The sequence below is a fragment of the Mus caroli genome, unplaced genomic scaffold, assembly GCF_978045245.1.
Source record: "Mus caroli unplaced genomic scaffold, Mus_caroli_1 scaffold_2, whole genome shotgun sequence".
Classification (NCBI taxonomy): domain Eukaryota; kingdom Metazoa; phylum Chordata; class Mammalia; order Rodentia; family Muridae; genus Mus; species Mus caroli.
The window spans coordinates 89127720-89147326 of record NW_028227257.1 but is presented as its reverse complement, the minus strand read 5'-3'; the positions used below and the strand labels follow the sequence as shown (position 1 = coordinate 89147326).

At 41.0% G+C, this 19607-nt stretch overlaps 1 protein-coding gene across 3 annotated transcripts in view; it reads right to left on the bottom strand.

Moving 5' to 3' along the window:
• Cstpp1 (centriolar satellite-associated tubulin polyglutamylase complex regulator 1) overlaps window positions 1-13165 on the bottom strand; it is a 165973-nt gene extending 152808 nt beyond the window's left edge. For all 3 annotated transcript variants that reach the window (XM_085834651.1, XM_085834652.1, XM_021156886.2), the window contains exon 1: window positions 13041-13165. In XM_085834651.1, the coding sequence (XP_085690777.1) occupies window positions 13041-13086 (46 nt within the window). In that variant the 5' untranslated portion in view covers window positions 13087-13165. The remainder of the gene's footprint in view (window positions 1-13040) is intronic.
• Window positions 13166-19607: the final 6442 nt, after the last annotated feature.

The following is a 19607-nucleotide window of genomic DNA, read 5'->3' as shown; positions in this document are numbered from 1 at the left end:
GCCGGCATTTTAGGTTGTGATAAAAATCTGACTTAAGATGAAGATGCTCTATCATGAAAAGGGGGCTATAATTTTGTGGGTTTTTTTGTTTTTCGAGATAGGGTTTCTCTGTATAGACCTGGCTATCTTGGAACTCACTTTGTAGACCAGGCTGGCCTCGAACTCAGAAATCTGCCTGCCTCTGCCTCCCAAGTGCTGGGATTAAAGGCGTGTGCCACAACCGCCCGATATATAATTTAATGTGCGGTACACAGCATTCAAGGCTCTCCTAAAGGTCATCTATAGATCCTTAGAGGTTGCACCACTTATGTGAAGAAGGAAAGAAGGAGCAATGGCACTAGCAACATATCTCCTTCCCGAGATACACATGGTCTATTTTCTTTTTATCTTTCCCCTACACTCTATTCTGTTCCCTACCATTATGTTCTGCAACATAATGATGGCCCACTGAAACCCCCAACCTGCAAATTCCCTGCCCTCCAACACACTGTTCCTCTCTACCAGGAAGTCAATTAGCCTCACCACAGACTCTGGCCCATCGGCCTCTGGATTGCACAGTACTCCTTCCATTCCCACAATTTTGCTTTCCATGGTCTCAGTTACTGCAGTCAGGAATACGGTAAGTACAGGCTTCAGTACTCCGTGAGGTCTGAGACAGGGGATGCTGGGATGCAGCAAGGCAGACAGCTCATTACTGTTTCATCACTGCTCCTAAGTTACAAAGTGTAAGAGGCAGAAAGACTCTCCATGCATGTTGTTCCATTCCTATCGGTTTACATTAAATAAACCCAAGCCCTTACTTTCTGCCCCTTTTGATTCAAGGGTGCAGGATTCTTCGCTTACTTAAATGTGACTTTGAAGTTTTCTGCATTTCCATCTATAACCATAATGCTGAAGTTTTTCTTTGTATAAAGGAAACAAATCATGACAAAAACTGAATTTTGTAATTCCTTGGAGAGCAAAAAAGGCTAAAGCAAAATGAACTAAAAATGTGCACAGAGAGTCAAACTGAGCCCACTCCCTCTCCATTTCCCACAACTTTTTATTTTCTGCCTTTTAAAACTTTACTTGGTACTATGGTTTTCAATTTTTTATTAAATACCCTCTTATGATAATAAATATTTCCTTTTATAAATGTCTTGTTTTGTGCTAGAAACCCTACATTTTTATTTTTATTAAAATAATTTGTTATCTCTCTACGGATACATATTCTCTTTTATTTTATCTTATTCCTCAAATCTCCAGGTACAAATCAGAATGTTTCTAAGAAAAAGAGTCTCTATCACAAATTATGCAAGTCTATGGCTGATTTGTCTTATTTTATCATGATTGTTGATGACAGGGTTTTATTGCCCTGCTGGACAGGAACAGGCTGTCCTCTGTCTCCCAAGTGCACATAAAGGCATGTACCACCATACCCTGGTGATATTTTCTCTCATAAATCATTCTCCCTTCACAACACACACACACACAGAGAGAGAGAGAGAGAGAGAGAGAGAGAGAGAGAGAGAGAGAGAGGTTCATGTAAAGCTCACATTTCTTAGCTTCTCTTGTAGCTGCTTTGGTCATGTAATTAAATTATTTAAGCAAAATCTTTTCAGTCTTCTAGAAAGTACTTAAATAGAACTAAGTATGATGAGAGATGACCCTTATTTACCAGAAGAGATAAAAAGTTCCTTCAGTGGGGCTGGAGAGATGGCTCAGAGATGAAAGAGCACTGACTGCTCTTCCAGGGAACTTGACTTAAATTCCCAGCAACCACATGGTGGCTCATAGCCATCTGTAATGGGATCCAGTGCCCTCTTCCAGTGTGCCTGAAGACAGCTACAATGTACTCACATACATAAAATAAATAAATAAATCTTAAAAAAAAAAGTTCCTTCATTCCTCATGGGTTCTGAGGAAGGGACCAGGTCTAGGATAAACTGGGTGACAGGACCCATGTCTTCCAAGGCACCTTGTATTATACCACCCCTCCCTGTCTATCCCAGAAGAGAATAACCTTCTACCTTGCATTTGCTTGGTATTTGGGTGGGTTTTTTTTTTTTAAAGATTTATAGTATTTTTTGTGTGTATGTGTATGCATATACAAGTAGACTTAAGTGGACTACATATGTGTACAGGAACCCAAGGAGGTCAGAAAAGTCATAATATCCCCTGGAACTGGAGTTACAGGAGATTGTGAGCCATGACATGGGTGCTCAAAACTGACCCTGGGTCTTCTGAAAGTACAGTAAACTCTCTTACTGCCAAGCTCTCTCTCCAGTCCCCAGTTTATATGCTTGAAGACAGTTATCTTAGTCTGCTGTGGAGACTAGTCTGGAACTCACTCTGGAGTTTGTAACCATGCTCCCGCCTCACTCTTGAGTGCTTAGATTACAGATGTAAGGCACCATGCACAGCTTCCTACCTTGTTGGAACCATATACTTTTTCTAGTAAGTATAGATGAAGGGATCAGATTAACAGGGATGGAAGTATCCGATCAGAGCACTCTTTGACCTACTGCTGTATAGACATGGAGGATAAGATGGCACATGTACAGACACTAGCCAGAAGACACACACTGCTGTCCTCAGTCTCACTGTGTAATGGCAGGATAATGGCGTTCACAACTTAACATTTTATTTGTTCCTGAACATTTATTACCAAATACTCTTACATACGTTATCTCTTTATACCTCACAATCAACCTAGAAGTCAGGTAAGACTGAATTATCTCTATCTTACAAATGCAATTGCCCAAAGTCACAAAGTTTGTATGGTAGGACAAAAACTCATCCTCAACCTCATGGTATAACTATTTCCACTGAATCACAGCATTAGGGTAATTCACAAAGAAAGCTTAAGACAGTCCTGACTAATCCTAGTTAACTGATAAAACCATGATTATAATATATATGCCCAGAACTCACCTCCCAGACAAACTAGCAAACTGATGTGCTCTGGGTTCATATGAGACTCTGTCTCAAAGGATAAGGTAGATAAGTAAGGCTAATAGGATGACTCCATAGGTAAAGGCACTTACAGCTAACCCTGACAACCTGAGTTTGATCCCTATTGAGACACGACATGGTAGAAGAAGAGAACTGTTGTTACCTCATGTATAAATTGGCATGTGTCAACACACACGTAGCATACACATGTGTTCATTCACATACACACACAGCATATACACACTACAATATACACATGTGCTCATATACATACACACACAGCATATACACACATATAATATACACATGTGCTCATGCACATACACACACAGCATACACCTATGCTCATGCACATACACAAACACAGACACAAATACACACACATGGGCATATACAAATAAGGTGAGGAATGATAGAAGATACCCAAAACCAACCTCTAGCCTTCACACACAGGTATACACACGTGTACATATGAACCTGTATGAACATGAACACACCCATGAACAAATACATACATACAACACACATACACAAGTTCTGGAATTATATCATGATAGTGGTAGTACAAATTTGTGAAAATAGTAAAAAAAAAGAAAAACCACTGACTTCTATATTACTTTGAATTTAAAAGGGCAAATCTTATGGTAGATCAATTATCTCAATAAAAGATGACAGAGGGCTGAGGATGTAGTTTTCATACATGTGTATGCAGTGTGCATGGATACGTGCATTGTGCAGGCATGTGTGTGTTCAGATGCACAGGCATACGTGTATGTCTATGGATGCCTGAGGCTGACATTGGAAATTTTCCTTAATGGCTCTCCACCTTATTAATTGAAGCAGGGTCTCTCACTGGAACCTAGAGTTCTTGTTCCAGCTAGTCTAATTAGCGAGCTTGCTCTAGGAATCCCATATCATGGCCTTCCAAAGGCTGGGGTTACAGGAGGGCTACCAGGCTCACCTAGCATTTACATAGGTTCTGGGAATCTGAACTCCTGGCCTCAGGCTTCAAATGGTCCCAATGTCCATACAAAAAAAAAAAGATTAACAAGACTGCAGAGTATATATTTGTATTATAACCTTGAGAAAAAAAGCAGAGCCAGTCCCCCAGAAGGTCTGACTCATTTTCATTCACCTATATGCTCACCCTTCTCTGCATAATGGCCAAGTATTCACTTTATCTGTAAGGTAATCATTTTATCTATAAGGTAATCATGTCCAACCAGCAGGTCTGATGATTGATAGACTATTACGAATAACAATTTGGGCCCCATTCAATGGTTTACTGTCGAGCCTTATCTTAATTCATCTTCTCTGCTTTGTGAGGTAGCCCTTACTGACTCCATTTGTTGGAGGAAATTTGATCTAGGAAAATAATAACAGAAATTTTTGTTACGAACCATCATCTCTTTAAAGACCTCCCATGACTACTTCCTCAGTCTTTTCACACTCCTTCCTGCGAGGCAGGTGCCAGTATTCCTCCTGTCATTTTCCTAGGTAACAGTCTACAGCTCAAAGAGCATAGGAATGTATTCACCGGATAAAGCTGTATTTTCTACATTAGCTACAACATACTGCAAGAGCACAGACTCAAGTCTGAACTTTGTATAACCCAAGGGCACTGAGCTTCTAGTTTTCCCTATGGCCAACTCTCAACACATCGCATTCCCTACGACTAGGGCTGTGCGTGGTATTTAAGCCCATGCAGCCACTGTTTATAAAGAGTAGCATTATAATTGTTCTAACTTTGTCTCTTGAAGTTTCGTCTGGCTACTCAGAAGCTGAATTATTTTTGTGTCCTGTCTGTGCACTAGCCTTGTAAATGCTGTCGTCGGGAATATTCAAGCAGTCTCTAAGACAAAGCTGCAGGGCTAATAAAAGCAATTCACTTGCGGGAGAGTGTATTTCTTCTTTCCTTTTTTCCTTTTTTCTTTTAAGAAGCTAACACACAAAGATGACTCATTAAGCCCCAAAGAGGTGACTATGGCATGTAAGGGCTCCTTATGCAGCCTTCCACAAAGAGACCTGAGTGGCAGCATACGGCCTCCTCTTCTCTGCATTTTTCTCCAGGCAGAATGTGCATTTGTGTGGCTACATACACAATTATAATCTCCTCTGAAAGGCAATTCCTTCCATATGACAGGCTGAACAGTGGCCTGAGTGCTAGCCTCATGTTGTCTGTGCAGTTAACACACTGAAATACCAGACACATTTAATCTCTCCTTTTTGGAAATCTAAGATGAGACACAAGGGCAAAGCTGGGAAGAGCTCCACACAGAGAAAAAGAGGCCAGCCCAAGTGCCCAGACTCACTTTCTCATGGGCCCAACTTCTTTGTGTTGTTGTCTGCTTATTTGTCAATTTGCAGGACTTTGGGGCATGAGAACCATGGAGCCCAGTGGTTCTGGCAGCAGCCTCTCCATTTGACAAGCAAAGCCAAAGACATGTGGCCTTTGGTACATTTCACATTCAAAAGTGTTATTGCTTCAAACATGCCTATTTTAAAATATATAATTTTCCCATTTAGAGCACGTTGTATGTAAGTTGGCCACCGGAGGAATTCTGCCACCGGATTTTTTTTTCCTGAGGCAATGGGGAACAGAACGCCAAACACTTGGGAGGTGGAGGTAGAAGGACCAACCATGGATCCAGTACAGGGCCACCAAAGGGCACTTTCCAAAAACACAAACCAACGATGTGACACAGGTCTGTCTCTCCCTGGCAGCCGTCTGTTTACCGGAGCCTAGAGAGTTGTCCAGGTGAGAGAAATCTGAGATTAATTAACACCTGGTGACATCCTGAGGCACAAACAAATTTGTTTTCGATTACGGGAGCCGAATCTGTGTTATCACAATCATCTGTAATCTCAGGGCCAGAACATAGCATTAACAAGACCTTGAGCTACACAACTGGACGGCCAGAAAAAGGCTCCTACTCTCTCCAAAGAACAGAGCTTCTAAAAGCTAATTTTCTTTCTTTCTTGAAAGAAAAAGAAAGGTCCTGGAGAAGTGCCTCTTGAAGCAATATTTACTTTTAGTGGGCTCCTGCTAATCAAACAAAAGATATTCAAAAAGGTTTTATGAAAAATATATTTGGTGATTTCACAGTAATTGCTTTGTTTAAAGAAAGATGCTTAATAAAAACATATTTAATGGGATCAGTAATTGGGTAAATTCAGATGTGTTTGGGAAAATCCCTCCTCTCTTTGATAAATCATTAAAATTCTGTTCAGATAAATGTGTTTTGACTTGCAATTCCAATCATAGAATAAGCTATTTCCTAATGCTGCTAGGGAAGTGGAACAAGGGTGACCCCGGAGCCAGAAGGAGGACCCAGGATTACTTGACAAGGGTAAGTCTCCTGTCAATCAAAGCCCAGCACTCAGCACTCTCATGGACATGCCCCAAAACTGTGCAAAACTTCTTTCCTTCTTAAAACATCAGCTTTAAAACACTGATTAAATCTTACTGTTGGGTAACCAAGGTGTAGAAACTTATCAACCAAGAAACGCTTAGGATAATCAGAGTTTAAAGCCAAAAGCATCCAGGGCAGATTTTAATCACTTGTCCCCTTTTTTCCATCCATCAGAAAGGGGTGGGGACACGGTGTCTCTTCACATGGTGGGAGTTCAGCAACTGTTTGTTAAACTACATTCCTTTCTCCCATTTATTTTTAAATGTATTCTGCTGCTTAGAGCAAACCATTCATTCAACAACTGAGTACTTCACTTGGCCAACCACCATACTAAAGCTAGAGATACTGAGACAAGCCCGACTCACTGCTTACATTCTAATCAAAAATAGACATTCTCCAAGGAGCTACAAGGGAAACCAAGGTCACTGTGATGAGGACAGAAGAGAGACTCATGAATGTCTCTTCTCAAACACCAGTTACCTACTCCGCTTCCCTAAGCAAATGCTGTATGTAAGAAAAAAATGGCTGCCAACTTTGGACAGAACTTGAAAGACTTTATTATTACTTGAATATATAAATGATAAACAAGGTCAAAACTTTTTAAAGAACTCTGTTTGGAACAACAATGAAATCACTCTGCAACTTATTTTGGAGAAATGGAAGTGACCAAGGGTCAGAAACCACAAGCCTTGGAATTCATCCACTCCTCCCACTCCCCAACAATAAGCTTACAGAGCTTGCAGAGTCCTGGGAAAGGTGGGAAAGAGGCGTGGGCTGAACTTCCAGGAACCACTTCCAAGGGCACATTCCTGAACTACCCCACCAAGGCAACGGCCTGCTGCCCCTTCCATGACTGAGAAGCTGCTAACCAAATCGGGAGAGAGCCAAGAGAGCCGCCGGCTCCAGCTCTCCAACACACACTTATTTCTCTCACTCGGTGTTGCAGTCATTCAAGATTATGTTCCACCTTAGCTTTGCTTTAGATGACCAGGAAAGGGAGAGGGAGGGAGGTGACTTGAACAGCTCTGTAGCTGTTCTAAAGTGACTTGTTTTATATTAATCTGGTTTCCTAAGATTTACAGTCAGTGTAGCACCTATCATTTATTTCATTCCTTTTCTCAAACAACCTGAACACTAAGTTCTGAAGATGATATCAGCTAATTAAGTGCTAATGTTCTGTAGTATAGTACTGGGTTTGAAAGACTCACTAATTACATTTGAAACAAAATAAACTTACCAAGAGTCCTCCAATAGCAAAAACTAACGCTGTGTTTGGCAGTCATACAAGTATCTCATGTTATGGCATCAACAAATACAAAAAGAAGAAGAAAAAAAAAAGTCCAGAATTGCTTAGAAGTCTTCAGGTTGAATGACTTCTATGTCAGAACTTTTGCCAAGACTCAGAGAGACTGCATAGGCTTTATAGCTGGAAAGGGCTGTGTCAGTGACTGGGACATTGCCTTAGTTCAGGTCCTCCAAGCACCAAAACAGAGCCAGGGAAATATTAAATGAAACCTTTGGAGTCAACTGAACTCACTCCAAGGATCCCGGTTGTATGAGCCTATACAGTAATGAAAGACCCCATCTTTTAGGGTCACTGAGTATACACTGAGTATAGCAGAGTTTAGCCATGTACACAGAAATTAGATTGCTCATTTATATCCCACTTCCAAAATTTACTAACTAGCCATCTGATATCTGTGTATGTGTGTTCACCCAGGATCCACTTGGTGAAAGGAGTAAACTGAGTCCCGTAAGCTGGCCTCTGACCCCACATGTGCACACTGGCACACCTACACGTCTACCCACCTCCTTCACAGACACATGAAAAAAATTAACAAAAAAATTTAATGACAGATTTAAAAAATGCTATTATTTATTGTAATTCTTCTAAATGCATAGGCCTCAAAGGAAACATATAACCTCTGGTTGCTGATTTCTATAGGTGACTATTATGCCACCCCATTACCAACCTCAGCTGGTAAGCAGCTTCTACAGAGCAGAAGAGCCAACCTGAAACACAAGTGAAAGCACGCACGTCCACAGATTAGATGAAGTAAGAAGGAAACCTCACACACTCGAACTCAGGTCAGCACATAGGTGGTTGTGTAAGTCTAGGTCCAGATCAGGCTCCTTTCGTCTCCAGAGTTCTCCACACCCAACAGATATACAGACACACCTCAGCAGCTGGAATGGGCCTCTAACGAGTAGCTTTCACATGCCTGGAAATGTCTCACAGGTCTACACAGACGTTTCTATCCTTCTTAATCTCCTTACCAGGCTCTGCCTTCAACCTGGATGTCAAGACCATTTCTGTTGCTACACTGAACTGCCAGTGTGGATGTCTTCTTTCCTGATGATGATCTTAAGCCTAAGCCAGGACAGGACTATAGGTTCCAAATTCATCAAGTCAATGTGGAAAAGAATTCAGTTCATCCACTATGATGGAAGGTTGTTTTCTTCAGAAATAGTCAAAAACTCAAATGGAATCCTTAGATAGTAGGTAGAAAAATGCCTAGAGGCAATCATTATAGTTGTCCCTGGAACCTATACCCAAACCCTAAAGAGAGGTTCTAAACGGACTTCAGAGGAGTACTCAGCTGTAGCTTTGGTTTTTGTTTTGTTTTGTTTTGTTTTGTTTTGTTTTTTGGTGTGTGTGTGTGTGTGTGTGTGTGTGTGTGAATGCATAACACGTGAACTTTCCTGTCTATAATATTTTGTTGCCTATTTTTTTCTAGACCTATAAATCCAAGTGAAGTTATAAATTGTAAAAGTTAATCAAAGTGAATTAAGAAAGATAAATAGGTTTTGAAATCTTAAATCAGGCAGTATGGTCTAACGTATAGAGAGTGGCTTTTAAATGTTATTTGTTTGTCTTTGAGACAAGGATTCACTTTGTATCCCAAACTGACCTCAAACTCAGGATCCTCTTGCCTCAGCAGCCCCAGTGCTAGAATTATAGGCATGTGTCACCATGCCCAGCTTCTAGGGAGTGGTTTTAATAGCTGTTACATTGAAAGTGAATGCTTCAAAATAGCATGTCTCTATTAGAGACCAAGTTGTGATAGGCGGGGTTAGTTCTTAGGTATAAACAAATGTGTTTTAGCAGTTACACAATTTTCTGAACAATGAGGAAGTCTGTGAGCAGCTTGACTTTGCTTAGGACAGTGGAATGTGCAGACTAAGATTAAGACTGTTAACCACACACCAGAGCAGAAGGAACGTTTGTCCAGGGTTCAAGGACTAGTTGAATTCCACGAACACTGAAACTTTTCAAGAGCCCTGAAACAATGAATCTACTCACAGACTGTCAACACTGCCACAAATTAGTCTTGCACTTATGCCTCTTAGAAAAAGACCAACTTCTTTGCCCCAAGCAGCAGTCTACCAATATACCACGCCTCTGAGATATGTACTTTAAACAGCAAAAATCCAAGGAACTGAAAAAGGAATTAGGATGTTCAAATATTTCACAAGCTCATGAGTGAGTGAACAAAATACATAAAATCTTTAGCCAAAGTGTTTGTGTTGACATTGTTATGCATTAGATATGAAGCTATATGTGCTATTACTCTGCTGAGTAGTTGTATGTCAACTTGACACCAGCTAAGATCATCTGACAGGAGGAACCTCTTTTAAGAAAATGCTTCCATAGGAAGCTGTAGGAAAGCCTATAGGGCATTTTCTTAATTAGAAATTGATGGGGAGAGACAGACAATTATGGGTGGTACTACACCTGGGCTGGTGGTCCTGGGATCTATAAAAAAGCAAACTAAGCAATTCAGGGAGAATAAGCCAATAAGCAGCACCCGTTCCTTGCCCTGCCTCAGCTCCTGCCTCCAGGTTCCTATCCTCACTGCTTCTGACGAACTGTTTGATGAAACAGTTGAGTGAAATTAGCCCTTTCCTCCCCAAGTTGCTTTGGTCATGGTGTTTCATCACAGTAATAGTGACTCTACTAAGACAATAACTGTGCCCTTTCAGCTGATTAATAAATGTGTATGTTCTTTTGTGGGGAGACAGGGTCTCACTATGCAATTATGGCTGACTTGGAATTCTCTATGTAGAACAGACTGGCTTTAAACTCATGGAGATCCACCTGCCTCAGTCTCCCATGCAGTAGGATTAAAGATCTGTGCAACTATGTCCAGCTTTACTACTGTCTCCTTAATCAAAATGTATGTTCTTGGCCTTTCCTTCTCCCCTTTATGGATAAGGCCAAAGGAGACACACTGGCCACTTTAACCACCTTAAAAAGGGCTCTACAAATGTTACCAGCAGCATGACCTTTTTGACCAAATCCAGCAACCAGAACCTCATCTTTCTCAATCATGTCCGAGCAGCTACCACTGGGTACAAAAGCTGTGATCTCCTGGTCCCTCTTGATCACCTGGGTCCCGACACACTTCCTGCTATAACTCAGTTCTCTGGCTTTAATCCCAGTTTCATCCAGCATGATTCCTGCTGCAGTCACTTCTCACTATGTGCATCAGTTAATGTGAAGTTGTTTTATCACCTTTTTCTTCTGTATGAACACAACTTCAGGTATGAGAAAGATACTGTGAGTGTATGTATGTGTGACAGTATGTGTGTAGCCCAGAACATCAACCTCAGGAGCCATCCATTTTGTTGTATTTAAAAATTATTTAGTTATTCAATTATGTCTCTCACACTCGCTCTGCCTCTCTCCACCTCCCTCCCTCCTCTGTGTGTGTGTGTGTGGTGTGTGTGTGTGTGCACGCTCGCACATGCAGAGGTTAGAAGAGGCCCTTGGGTCCTCTGAAGCTGGAGTCACAGATAGGTAGGTAGGTGCTACAGCCCAAACTCAGGTCCTGTGGAAAAGTAGCAAGAGCTCTTAACTGCTAAGCTATCTCTCCATCCCCCAAGATAAACATCTTTTTATTTAAAAAACAATTTTGGATCAACTTTTCGAATGATTAAGAAAATTTAACCATCTGCCAGGTCTGGAAACTCACTCCTTTGAGTCCAACACTGGGTAGACAGAGGCAGGAGGATCTCTGTGAGTTCAAGGCCAACCAAGGCTACATAGTGAGATCAATTCTCAAAACATAAACAAAATATGTATACAGAGTTGTATTTTATTTAAAAATGTGTATGGTACATTCATATAATAAAATGTTATTCATCCATGTAAAGAAATGCGTTATCAAGACACAAAATGACAAGGAGGAACCTAAACATCTACTGAAACACGAAAGAGGCCATCTGAAGAGCTTATACACTGAATGACTCCCATTATTCTCAAAGGGGCAAAACTTTAAAAGTCAGTAAGGTCAGTCATGGAAAGGAGCAAGGAGAGGGATGAATGAATGGGTGATGCACCGAGGATTTTTAGGACCATAAAAAGATTGTTTTACATCTTAATGTGGATATATGAGAATATGAATTTGTCCAAGTCCAGAAAACTGTACAATACAAAGAGTGGACCCTAATGTAAACTATAGGCTGTTGGTAATCACACTGAGCTAATATTCAGTTGCAAGAAATGTACCACACTAACAAAAGAAATTAATAATAGAAGCTAAATAGAAGATACAGAGGGAAAACAAACTCTACTATCAACTCAGTCCTCTTTAAGTTTAAAACTACTCTAAATGTTTAAGTCAGTGAATTTTTAAATGTGCATGTGCGCATATAAGTGTATATACAAGGGCTGGAGAGATGGCTCAGCAGTTAAGAGCACTGACTGCTCTGCCACAGGTCCTGAGTTCAATTCCTAGCAACCACATGGTGGCTCACAACCATCTGTATTGGGATCCGATGCACTCTTCTAGTGTGTGTGAAGATAGCTGCAGTGTAGTTATATAAATAAAAAAATAAATATCATAAAAAATGTTTAAGCTGGGCGTGGTGGCGCACACCTTTAATCCCAGCACTTGGGAGGCAGAGGCAGGCGGATTTCTGAGTTCGAGACAACCCTGGTCTACAGAGTGAGTTCCAGGACAGCCAGGGCTACACAGAGAAACCCTGTCTTGAAAAACAAAAACAAAAACAAAAGAAAAAAAATGTTTAAAAAAATAAGTGTATACACAAACGTATGCAGTAAATGAGTTACACACTCACTGCAGGGTGCTTAGCAAAGTACAGTACTTACTACCACACAGCCTTAGCTCAAGGGTAAGGTCAAGTTCTGCAAGGGGAAAATCTGATCCTAATACTAACTGTATGAGGTCTTATGCAAGTTGTCTCTTTAGCCTTAGTTTCTCCATCTGTAAAGTAGCAAACACAGCAATCCCTTCTAAGATAATGCTGCATGCAAAATGCTTACCTCGTGCAGAATGCCTAATGAAAATCTCGAAATAACCGTGCACTATGAAGGCAAAATTATTATTTACAAAATGACTGAAGTCATTTCAGATGCCAAGTTTGCTTCAATACCAACCTATCAATAATAGCCTTGTTTGGGGCCTCAGATTCTTAATTGTGTTACTTAGAATGCAGTCCTCATTGCCTGAGAGCCAGTCCATATAATTCAGCCATTCTTTACTCCATAAATGTTATTTTTCATCCAGGTTTGGCCCTACATTTCAAGCTCAGGCCCTAGAACCCCTTCTTTCTGTCCTCCCGTCCCATCCAGACCCGCTACCATTCAGGCTCCGCCCCTGTCTCCTCCCCACTCCTTCCCCTAACACATTACTCCTTTCTTTTCCCGACGCTGAAAGAAGCCCCTACCCAGATACTCGTAGTCCGGTAGAGCAAGGCGCTCGGGACTCAGCATCCTTTGACCGGGTAGTTTCCACGCTCCAGCTTTCTTCTTCCGGAACCCAGGTTACAGCCTGTCTCTGTTGCCATGGCACCCGTGCGGCCAGAGGAGAACTAGAAGGCTGAGAGGGTGTCACGTAAACAGTCTCCGACTGGCAACGTAGAGCCTATCACACAAGTTCCGGAAGCAGTCACTTAGAGTCTGATTTTCTTTAACTCCTATTTTTGGGATTTGGTTTTAGAAGCTGTGAATTAAATTCTCTGAATGTGTCATATTTTGTGATGCTGAAGAATAACTATCAGCGGCTCATATCCGCAATTTCTGGATTTCATAATTTCTGTTTATTCTAACAATAATGATTATGTATGGCCTCGCCTAACACTGAGATCTCATTATCTATTGTTAATCACTTTTAGGATTTACCCTCTCAAGTTAGTACAAAATGTTCTTTGTATCTTGGCAGCTTCTGGAGGTCGGGGACATGTCTTTAGCATAGAGATACTAAGGGCCACTGAGCAATCCAAGGGACCCCATATGGTGAAAACAGCCTACCAACTCCTCCAAGTTGTCCTCTGACTTCCACATGTCCCCTGCCCCAAATATGTATCTCGACAGGGTTTCACTGTATTGCCCAGTCGGGCTTAGAACTTGATTTGTAGACCAGGCTAGCCTTGAATTTAAGAGATCTGCCTGAGCCTGCAGCTCTCAGAGGTTTTAATGTTTTAAAGGTGTGTGCCCCTACACCCGGTAAAATGCAATTTTTAAAACTACTCATCAAGTCCTCTGTAAGTTAATGACCATTCCTCTCAAATTCCCTTTAGCCGTTAGAGACTGCTTCTACTTCCTATTATTTGACATCTTGTCCAAGTGCCTTTCCTTTTTCCTACAAAGTCACTTCACTTCTCAACGGAAATGGGTCAGAAACTAGAGCATTTATTACATATCCTCAGCTGTATCCTTTCTGAAGAAGAAAGACTATTCCTTTCTTTTCAAATAACCAGATTTTCTTTTCTCCTCTCTCTGTGCAAGAACAGGAAAGAGATCTGTACAGTTGTCACAGTCCAAACCTAGCAGAAAAAGCCACTCGCTCCTCACTTTTTTTTGTTTTGTTTTGTTTTGTTTTGTTTTTTAAGTAAGTCCCTGCCCCTTCAACAAGGAGAAGTTTTCGAAAGAGGAGAGGTTTTTGTGACAAAGAAAGAAAACAAAATTGATGCCATCAAAGGAGTGACTGGGAATCCCACAGACCACCTACACTGGAGGAAGTAAAGAGGAGGCTCTTCTCTTATGTTCTGAGGGGCCTATTCTTAGCCTCCCCAAAGAAAGAGCTATTCAGACCTTGTAATTCTCCCTTTCCCTTAAATTTGTATATGTGTCTCAATTCTAGGCTCCTGTGAGTCACTCTGAATTTGGATGTGGTAAGGAGAAAGGGACAGAGCCACACAAGGGACAGTGTTTGGTGCTCTGAGGTATTGAATTTTCCAGGTTGGTAGTTGTTGGTATGAAGTCCTGCAAAGTTTGTTAAAAATAATTGCCTTCTCCTTCCTCTACCCCTCCTCCATGCAGCTTGAGGGTATAGAAATTTAATGATTTTTCATATTTGGGCTTATTATTGTAATGTAAATAAAGTAATAATAAAAATTTAAAAATTGAGATAGAGTCTTACATATCTCAGGCTGGCCTGTAACTCACTAGGTTGCCAAAGATGACCTTGAACTTCTGATCCCCCTGCCTCCATCTCTGGATTGCTGAGATTATAAGCATGGAACGCCAAGTCTGTTTTATTTGAAGCTGGTATGGAAAGCAGCCATGTTAGTCAAGCACTCTATCAACTGGCTACAACCCTATCTCTAGGATGGTAGTTGTTAACGATGACCATGTTATCTTACTCCCAAGCAATCTGATCTTCAGATGATTTTCACATATTATCATGTGTCCTCATGAAAACTAAGGCAATTACCCTTTTTTCTAAGTAAGAGAACTGAGGCATGGGTCATAAAAAAGAGAGTTGCTTAATATCATCCATCTAGCCAGTGGGAGGGCTGGAAGTGGATCTCCACTACATCAACATCCAGGCTAGTGGTCTGACCACTAAACCACACAATCTTTTTTAGGGATTGTTGGGTTGGTGTTTATTTACTTATTTTTCTTTTTCTTCTGTCTTGCAAGCAACTGGGAGCTCCCAGATAAAAGCAGAAAGTTTTGAATTCAGGCTACACACTTGACATCCTCTTATTTGTGGAACATTATCCTGGGACTTGGAGGGTGCTGCTATTGGGATCTGTGTGGTGAAGCTGGGAACCAGCCCCAAGAATAGAGCTTTGTTTGGGCATTAACCCATTTGCGGTTATAATAATGATAAGTTTCAGCACCAGTGGCGCCTGACTGTTAATGACTCAAAGAAAACTAAATAAGAACAAGATGTCACCGCTGGAGAGATGTGTAGGTCTTTTCTACAGTTCCATTCCTTCTGTTAAAGTTCCAAGGATCCTTATGCTAAAAGCTAGTCTTCCACTCTAAGTGTTCTAAGCACTGTATTTGTAAGGAAGCCTAGAAAGGACAGGAGGTTACTAGTCTAGAGCCTTAAATATCAGGGATTTCATAGAAATATATTGGCTGTTCCTACTGGTGGAATTACTATGTCTTCTTTCTTGGTATTTTTTTCTATATCCTTCGAATTATCCATCTATTAAGAACTGAAAGCAAACAATGATAAGTATGATGACCTTTCTGATGATGTTTGTACTTCCAAGGAGAAGCCACTGATTTTGGGATTTCTCTCTGGTCACACATTACATAATAGATTTTGGCAACACATACATGGTAGACTGATTTTTCAGTGAAACATGCACATTCGTTTTTAGAATGGAAATGAGAGCTGGGGAGATGGCTCAGTAGTTATGGGTGTGCACTGCTCTTGCAGAGGAACTGAGTTCAATTCCCAACACCCACACTGGGAGGCTCACAACCTTGTATAACTCCAGCACCAGGTGATCCAGCACCCTCTTCTGGACTCTACAGGCATCTGCACTCACATACACACACACACACACACACACATACACACACACACACACACACACACACACACACGCAAAATATATACTAATTTTTTTTAATAAATATATAAAAGAGTTCTAGAGGTATATATTTTGTGATCCAGTTGAGCATTAGTGAAAAAAAATATTAGCCTTCAATTTAGGTGGATTTTCAGGATTATCATAACATATTTCTAAAAATTTACTAAAACAAATAATCACTTAGACAAATCAATCAATCAAAAGATGACTCCGGGGCTGTCGAGATGGCTCAGTGAGTAAGAGCACCCGACTGCTCTTCCAAAGGTCCCGAGTTCAAATCCCAGCAACCACATGGTGGCTCACAACCACCCATAATGAGATCTGATGCCCTCTTCTGGTGTCTGAAGACAGCGACAGTGTACTTACATATAATAAATAAGTAAATATTAAAAAAAAAAAAAAAGGTTAACTAAAAAAAAAAAAAGGTTAACTAAAAAAAAAAAAAAAATGACTCCACACTCCTGGGGAAAACAAAACAAAACAAAACACCCAAAACCCAAAAAAGCACATGGCAGGACTGGGTCAAAAATGGCTCAGTAAGAACTCTTGCTGACTTCAGATCCCTAACACACACACACACATATTAAAAATGGGCATGGCTGCATATGCTTATAATGGCAGTACTGGGTAGGCAGAAGTGGAGACAAGGGGATCACTGGTGCTTACTGACGACCAGCAGAAATGAAGAACAAGCAAGCTCCAGGTTCAGCGAGAGATTCTATGTCAAGGGGACAAGGTGAAGAGCAATAGAGGTAGATATTTTTGTCCTCCTCCAGCCTCCATAAACAGAGGCACATACAATACCAACCTACCAGGCAAGACTGTGGGGACAACCAAGGACTCACTGACTAGTTTGAGACCCTGCTGCACATGAGGGAATTCAAGTCTTGTATTGGCTTGGAAGGTCACAGACCCTAGGAACAGTTTCCACTACTACTGTTCTGCTAAATGGACATGTTGCAAACTGCCTTCTAAAGAGGGGGCAGAAAGCATGTAAGCCAAAGGGTGGCAAAGAATGCAGTGAATAAGGGCTTCTGGACATGACACGGTTGTGCCTTCATGAACTCACTGAAACTCTGGATCAAGGCCTGTCAGTCAAGCAACACTAAATGAAACTCAGTGGCTTACAAAAATAAAGGATACAAGAGAGTGAACACTTGACACACTGGGGAAGTCTGAGGGGGAGGGTTGGGGGTGGATGGGATCAAGATACATTGTATACACGTATGAAAAAAGCAAAAAGAAGCAAACACTAGAACAGGCTCTTCCCATAGGGTAGAATGAAGACACCAAGCCAAATCGAAGATGCACCCATGTTGGGACATACTGATTTGTCAACTTACTATGCTATAATGTCTGATTGCGTAAAGAGAAAATTAATAGATATGTTTAGGTCTGCAAATGACCTAGTTAGGACGGATAACGAAAAAAAGGGAAGACTACAGAAAAGTAAACACGTGGCCTTTAACCTCAGGGAAACAGCAGGGAAAGAAGAAATGAAAGTTGGATTATTGTGCTACAAAACAGGTTCGAGAAACGAGGATGCGCTTTGTCAGTTCATCTGGCAGAAGGATGCTAAAGGCAAAGCAGCCACTAAGAAATTCAGGTCATGAAGTGAGTGCTGAGCCACTGGGCAATTCCTGAAAGACATAAAGCTTTCTAAAAGCACAGAGGAGGCTAAGGGTTATGTCACTGCCTGAGATGCAGCATGTTTACATTTCTAAAATGCTATCTAATCATTTTGAATTGCCATACAAGTCAACAGACCAGAGTTCTGGGGAAAATTCAAATATAAAGAAAACGTCATGCCAGGAGTATTGGCACATGCCTTTAATCTCAGCCCTCAGAAGGCAGAGGGAGGCGAGCCTCTGAGTTTGAGGCCAGCCTGAGCCACATACTGAGACTGCCTCAAAACAAACAAACAAAAAAAGAAACAAAGAAAGAAAGAAAGAAAGAAAGAAAGAAAGAAAGAAAGAAAGAAAGAAAGAAAGGAAGAAAGAAAGAAAGAAAGAAGAGAAGGAGATGTCCTTAAACTCTGGGGTATTTAAGAATCACTAAGGCTTTATACATAGTTAAAAGGACATTGCCTAAATTTAACTGGAGCTAAAGGCAATTAGAGACTTTTACCTTCTTGTTTTTTTTTTTTCATATTTTCAAAGGCTACAAAAATTTGATAATTATGTTGTCAAATCCCTTGCAAGGGAAGGGAATTTCTGATCCTCCACCTTCTCGACGGGGTTTAGTTGTATAGATCATGCTGACCTTGAGCTCAGATTGTCCTAGCCTCTGTCTCAGAGCTGGAATTACAGATATGTGTCACCTCATCTTCCAAAGTTATTATTGTTGTTGTGATTTGTAAAGTCCTCTGCTAGAATGCATATTCCTTGAAAGTCAAGGCTGCCTGTCTTCATTCATCTCTAAACGTCAAGGGATGTTCACAGCGTCTGCCAGAAGGCAGGTGCACAATAAACCCCTGATGAATGCATCAGCTTCCTTATAGATTGTAGGACTCAAAAGCAAAGGTCATTCAATCCATGGGATTTATGACCCCTTAGCAAACAGTTCATAAAACAAATTTATTTAATAAAGATGCCCCCAAAATGGAAGGTACTAGCTGATGGTGGTGGCACAGGCCTATAGTCATAGCTACTTAGGAGCCAGAGACCAAAGTAAGCCTTGAAACCAAGAGTTCAAAATCAGCCTGGGCAACACAGTGAAATTCCACCTCTAGATAAATAATAAAATTAAAGATAGAAAACACCAAAACCCAACCAGTGGGCTAGGGATGTATTCAGTTGGTAAAGTGTACTGCTTAGTATGTGGGAAGCCTTGGATATTCTCTCTCTCTCTCTCTCTCTCTCTCTCTCTCTCTCTCTGCCCCCTCCCACCTCTTTCCAATGCTGAGACTACAACCTAAGGTATGAATGCTAGGTAAGTACTATATCACTCTATTACACACACACACACACACACACACACCTCCTCCTTGTTTTCTGTCTGTTAACTACACATTCTACTAGATTGAGGCTAAACACCCCCACTGCCGGTTTCCCCAGAGGTCAGTCACCACGTGATACATACCTGAATGCCCATGCACACTGTACTGTTTGTTTTATTTGTTTGTACCTCTCTTTTGGTGGATAGTCACAGAATCCTAGCACTTCTGAGGTGAGAGCAGAAGGGTCAGGAGTTCAAAGTCTTTCCTGGAATCACGGAGAGTCCTAAGCCAGTGGAGCTGCTTGAGATCTCATCTAAAACAAACAAGAACCACAAAACCACATACACACACTCACACACACACACACACACACACACACTCACACTCGTGCACACACAACATTTGTTTCTGTGTGTATATAATATACTTAGTAAAGCTAAGAAATTTGTCAAAAAGGATGAATAACCATACAGCTTCAAAATTAGTTAGGAAATACATGAACAATAGACCCATGTAACCTT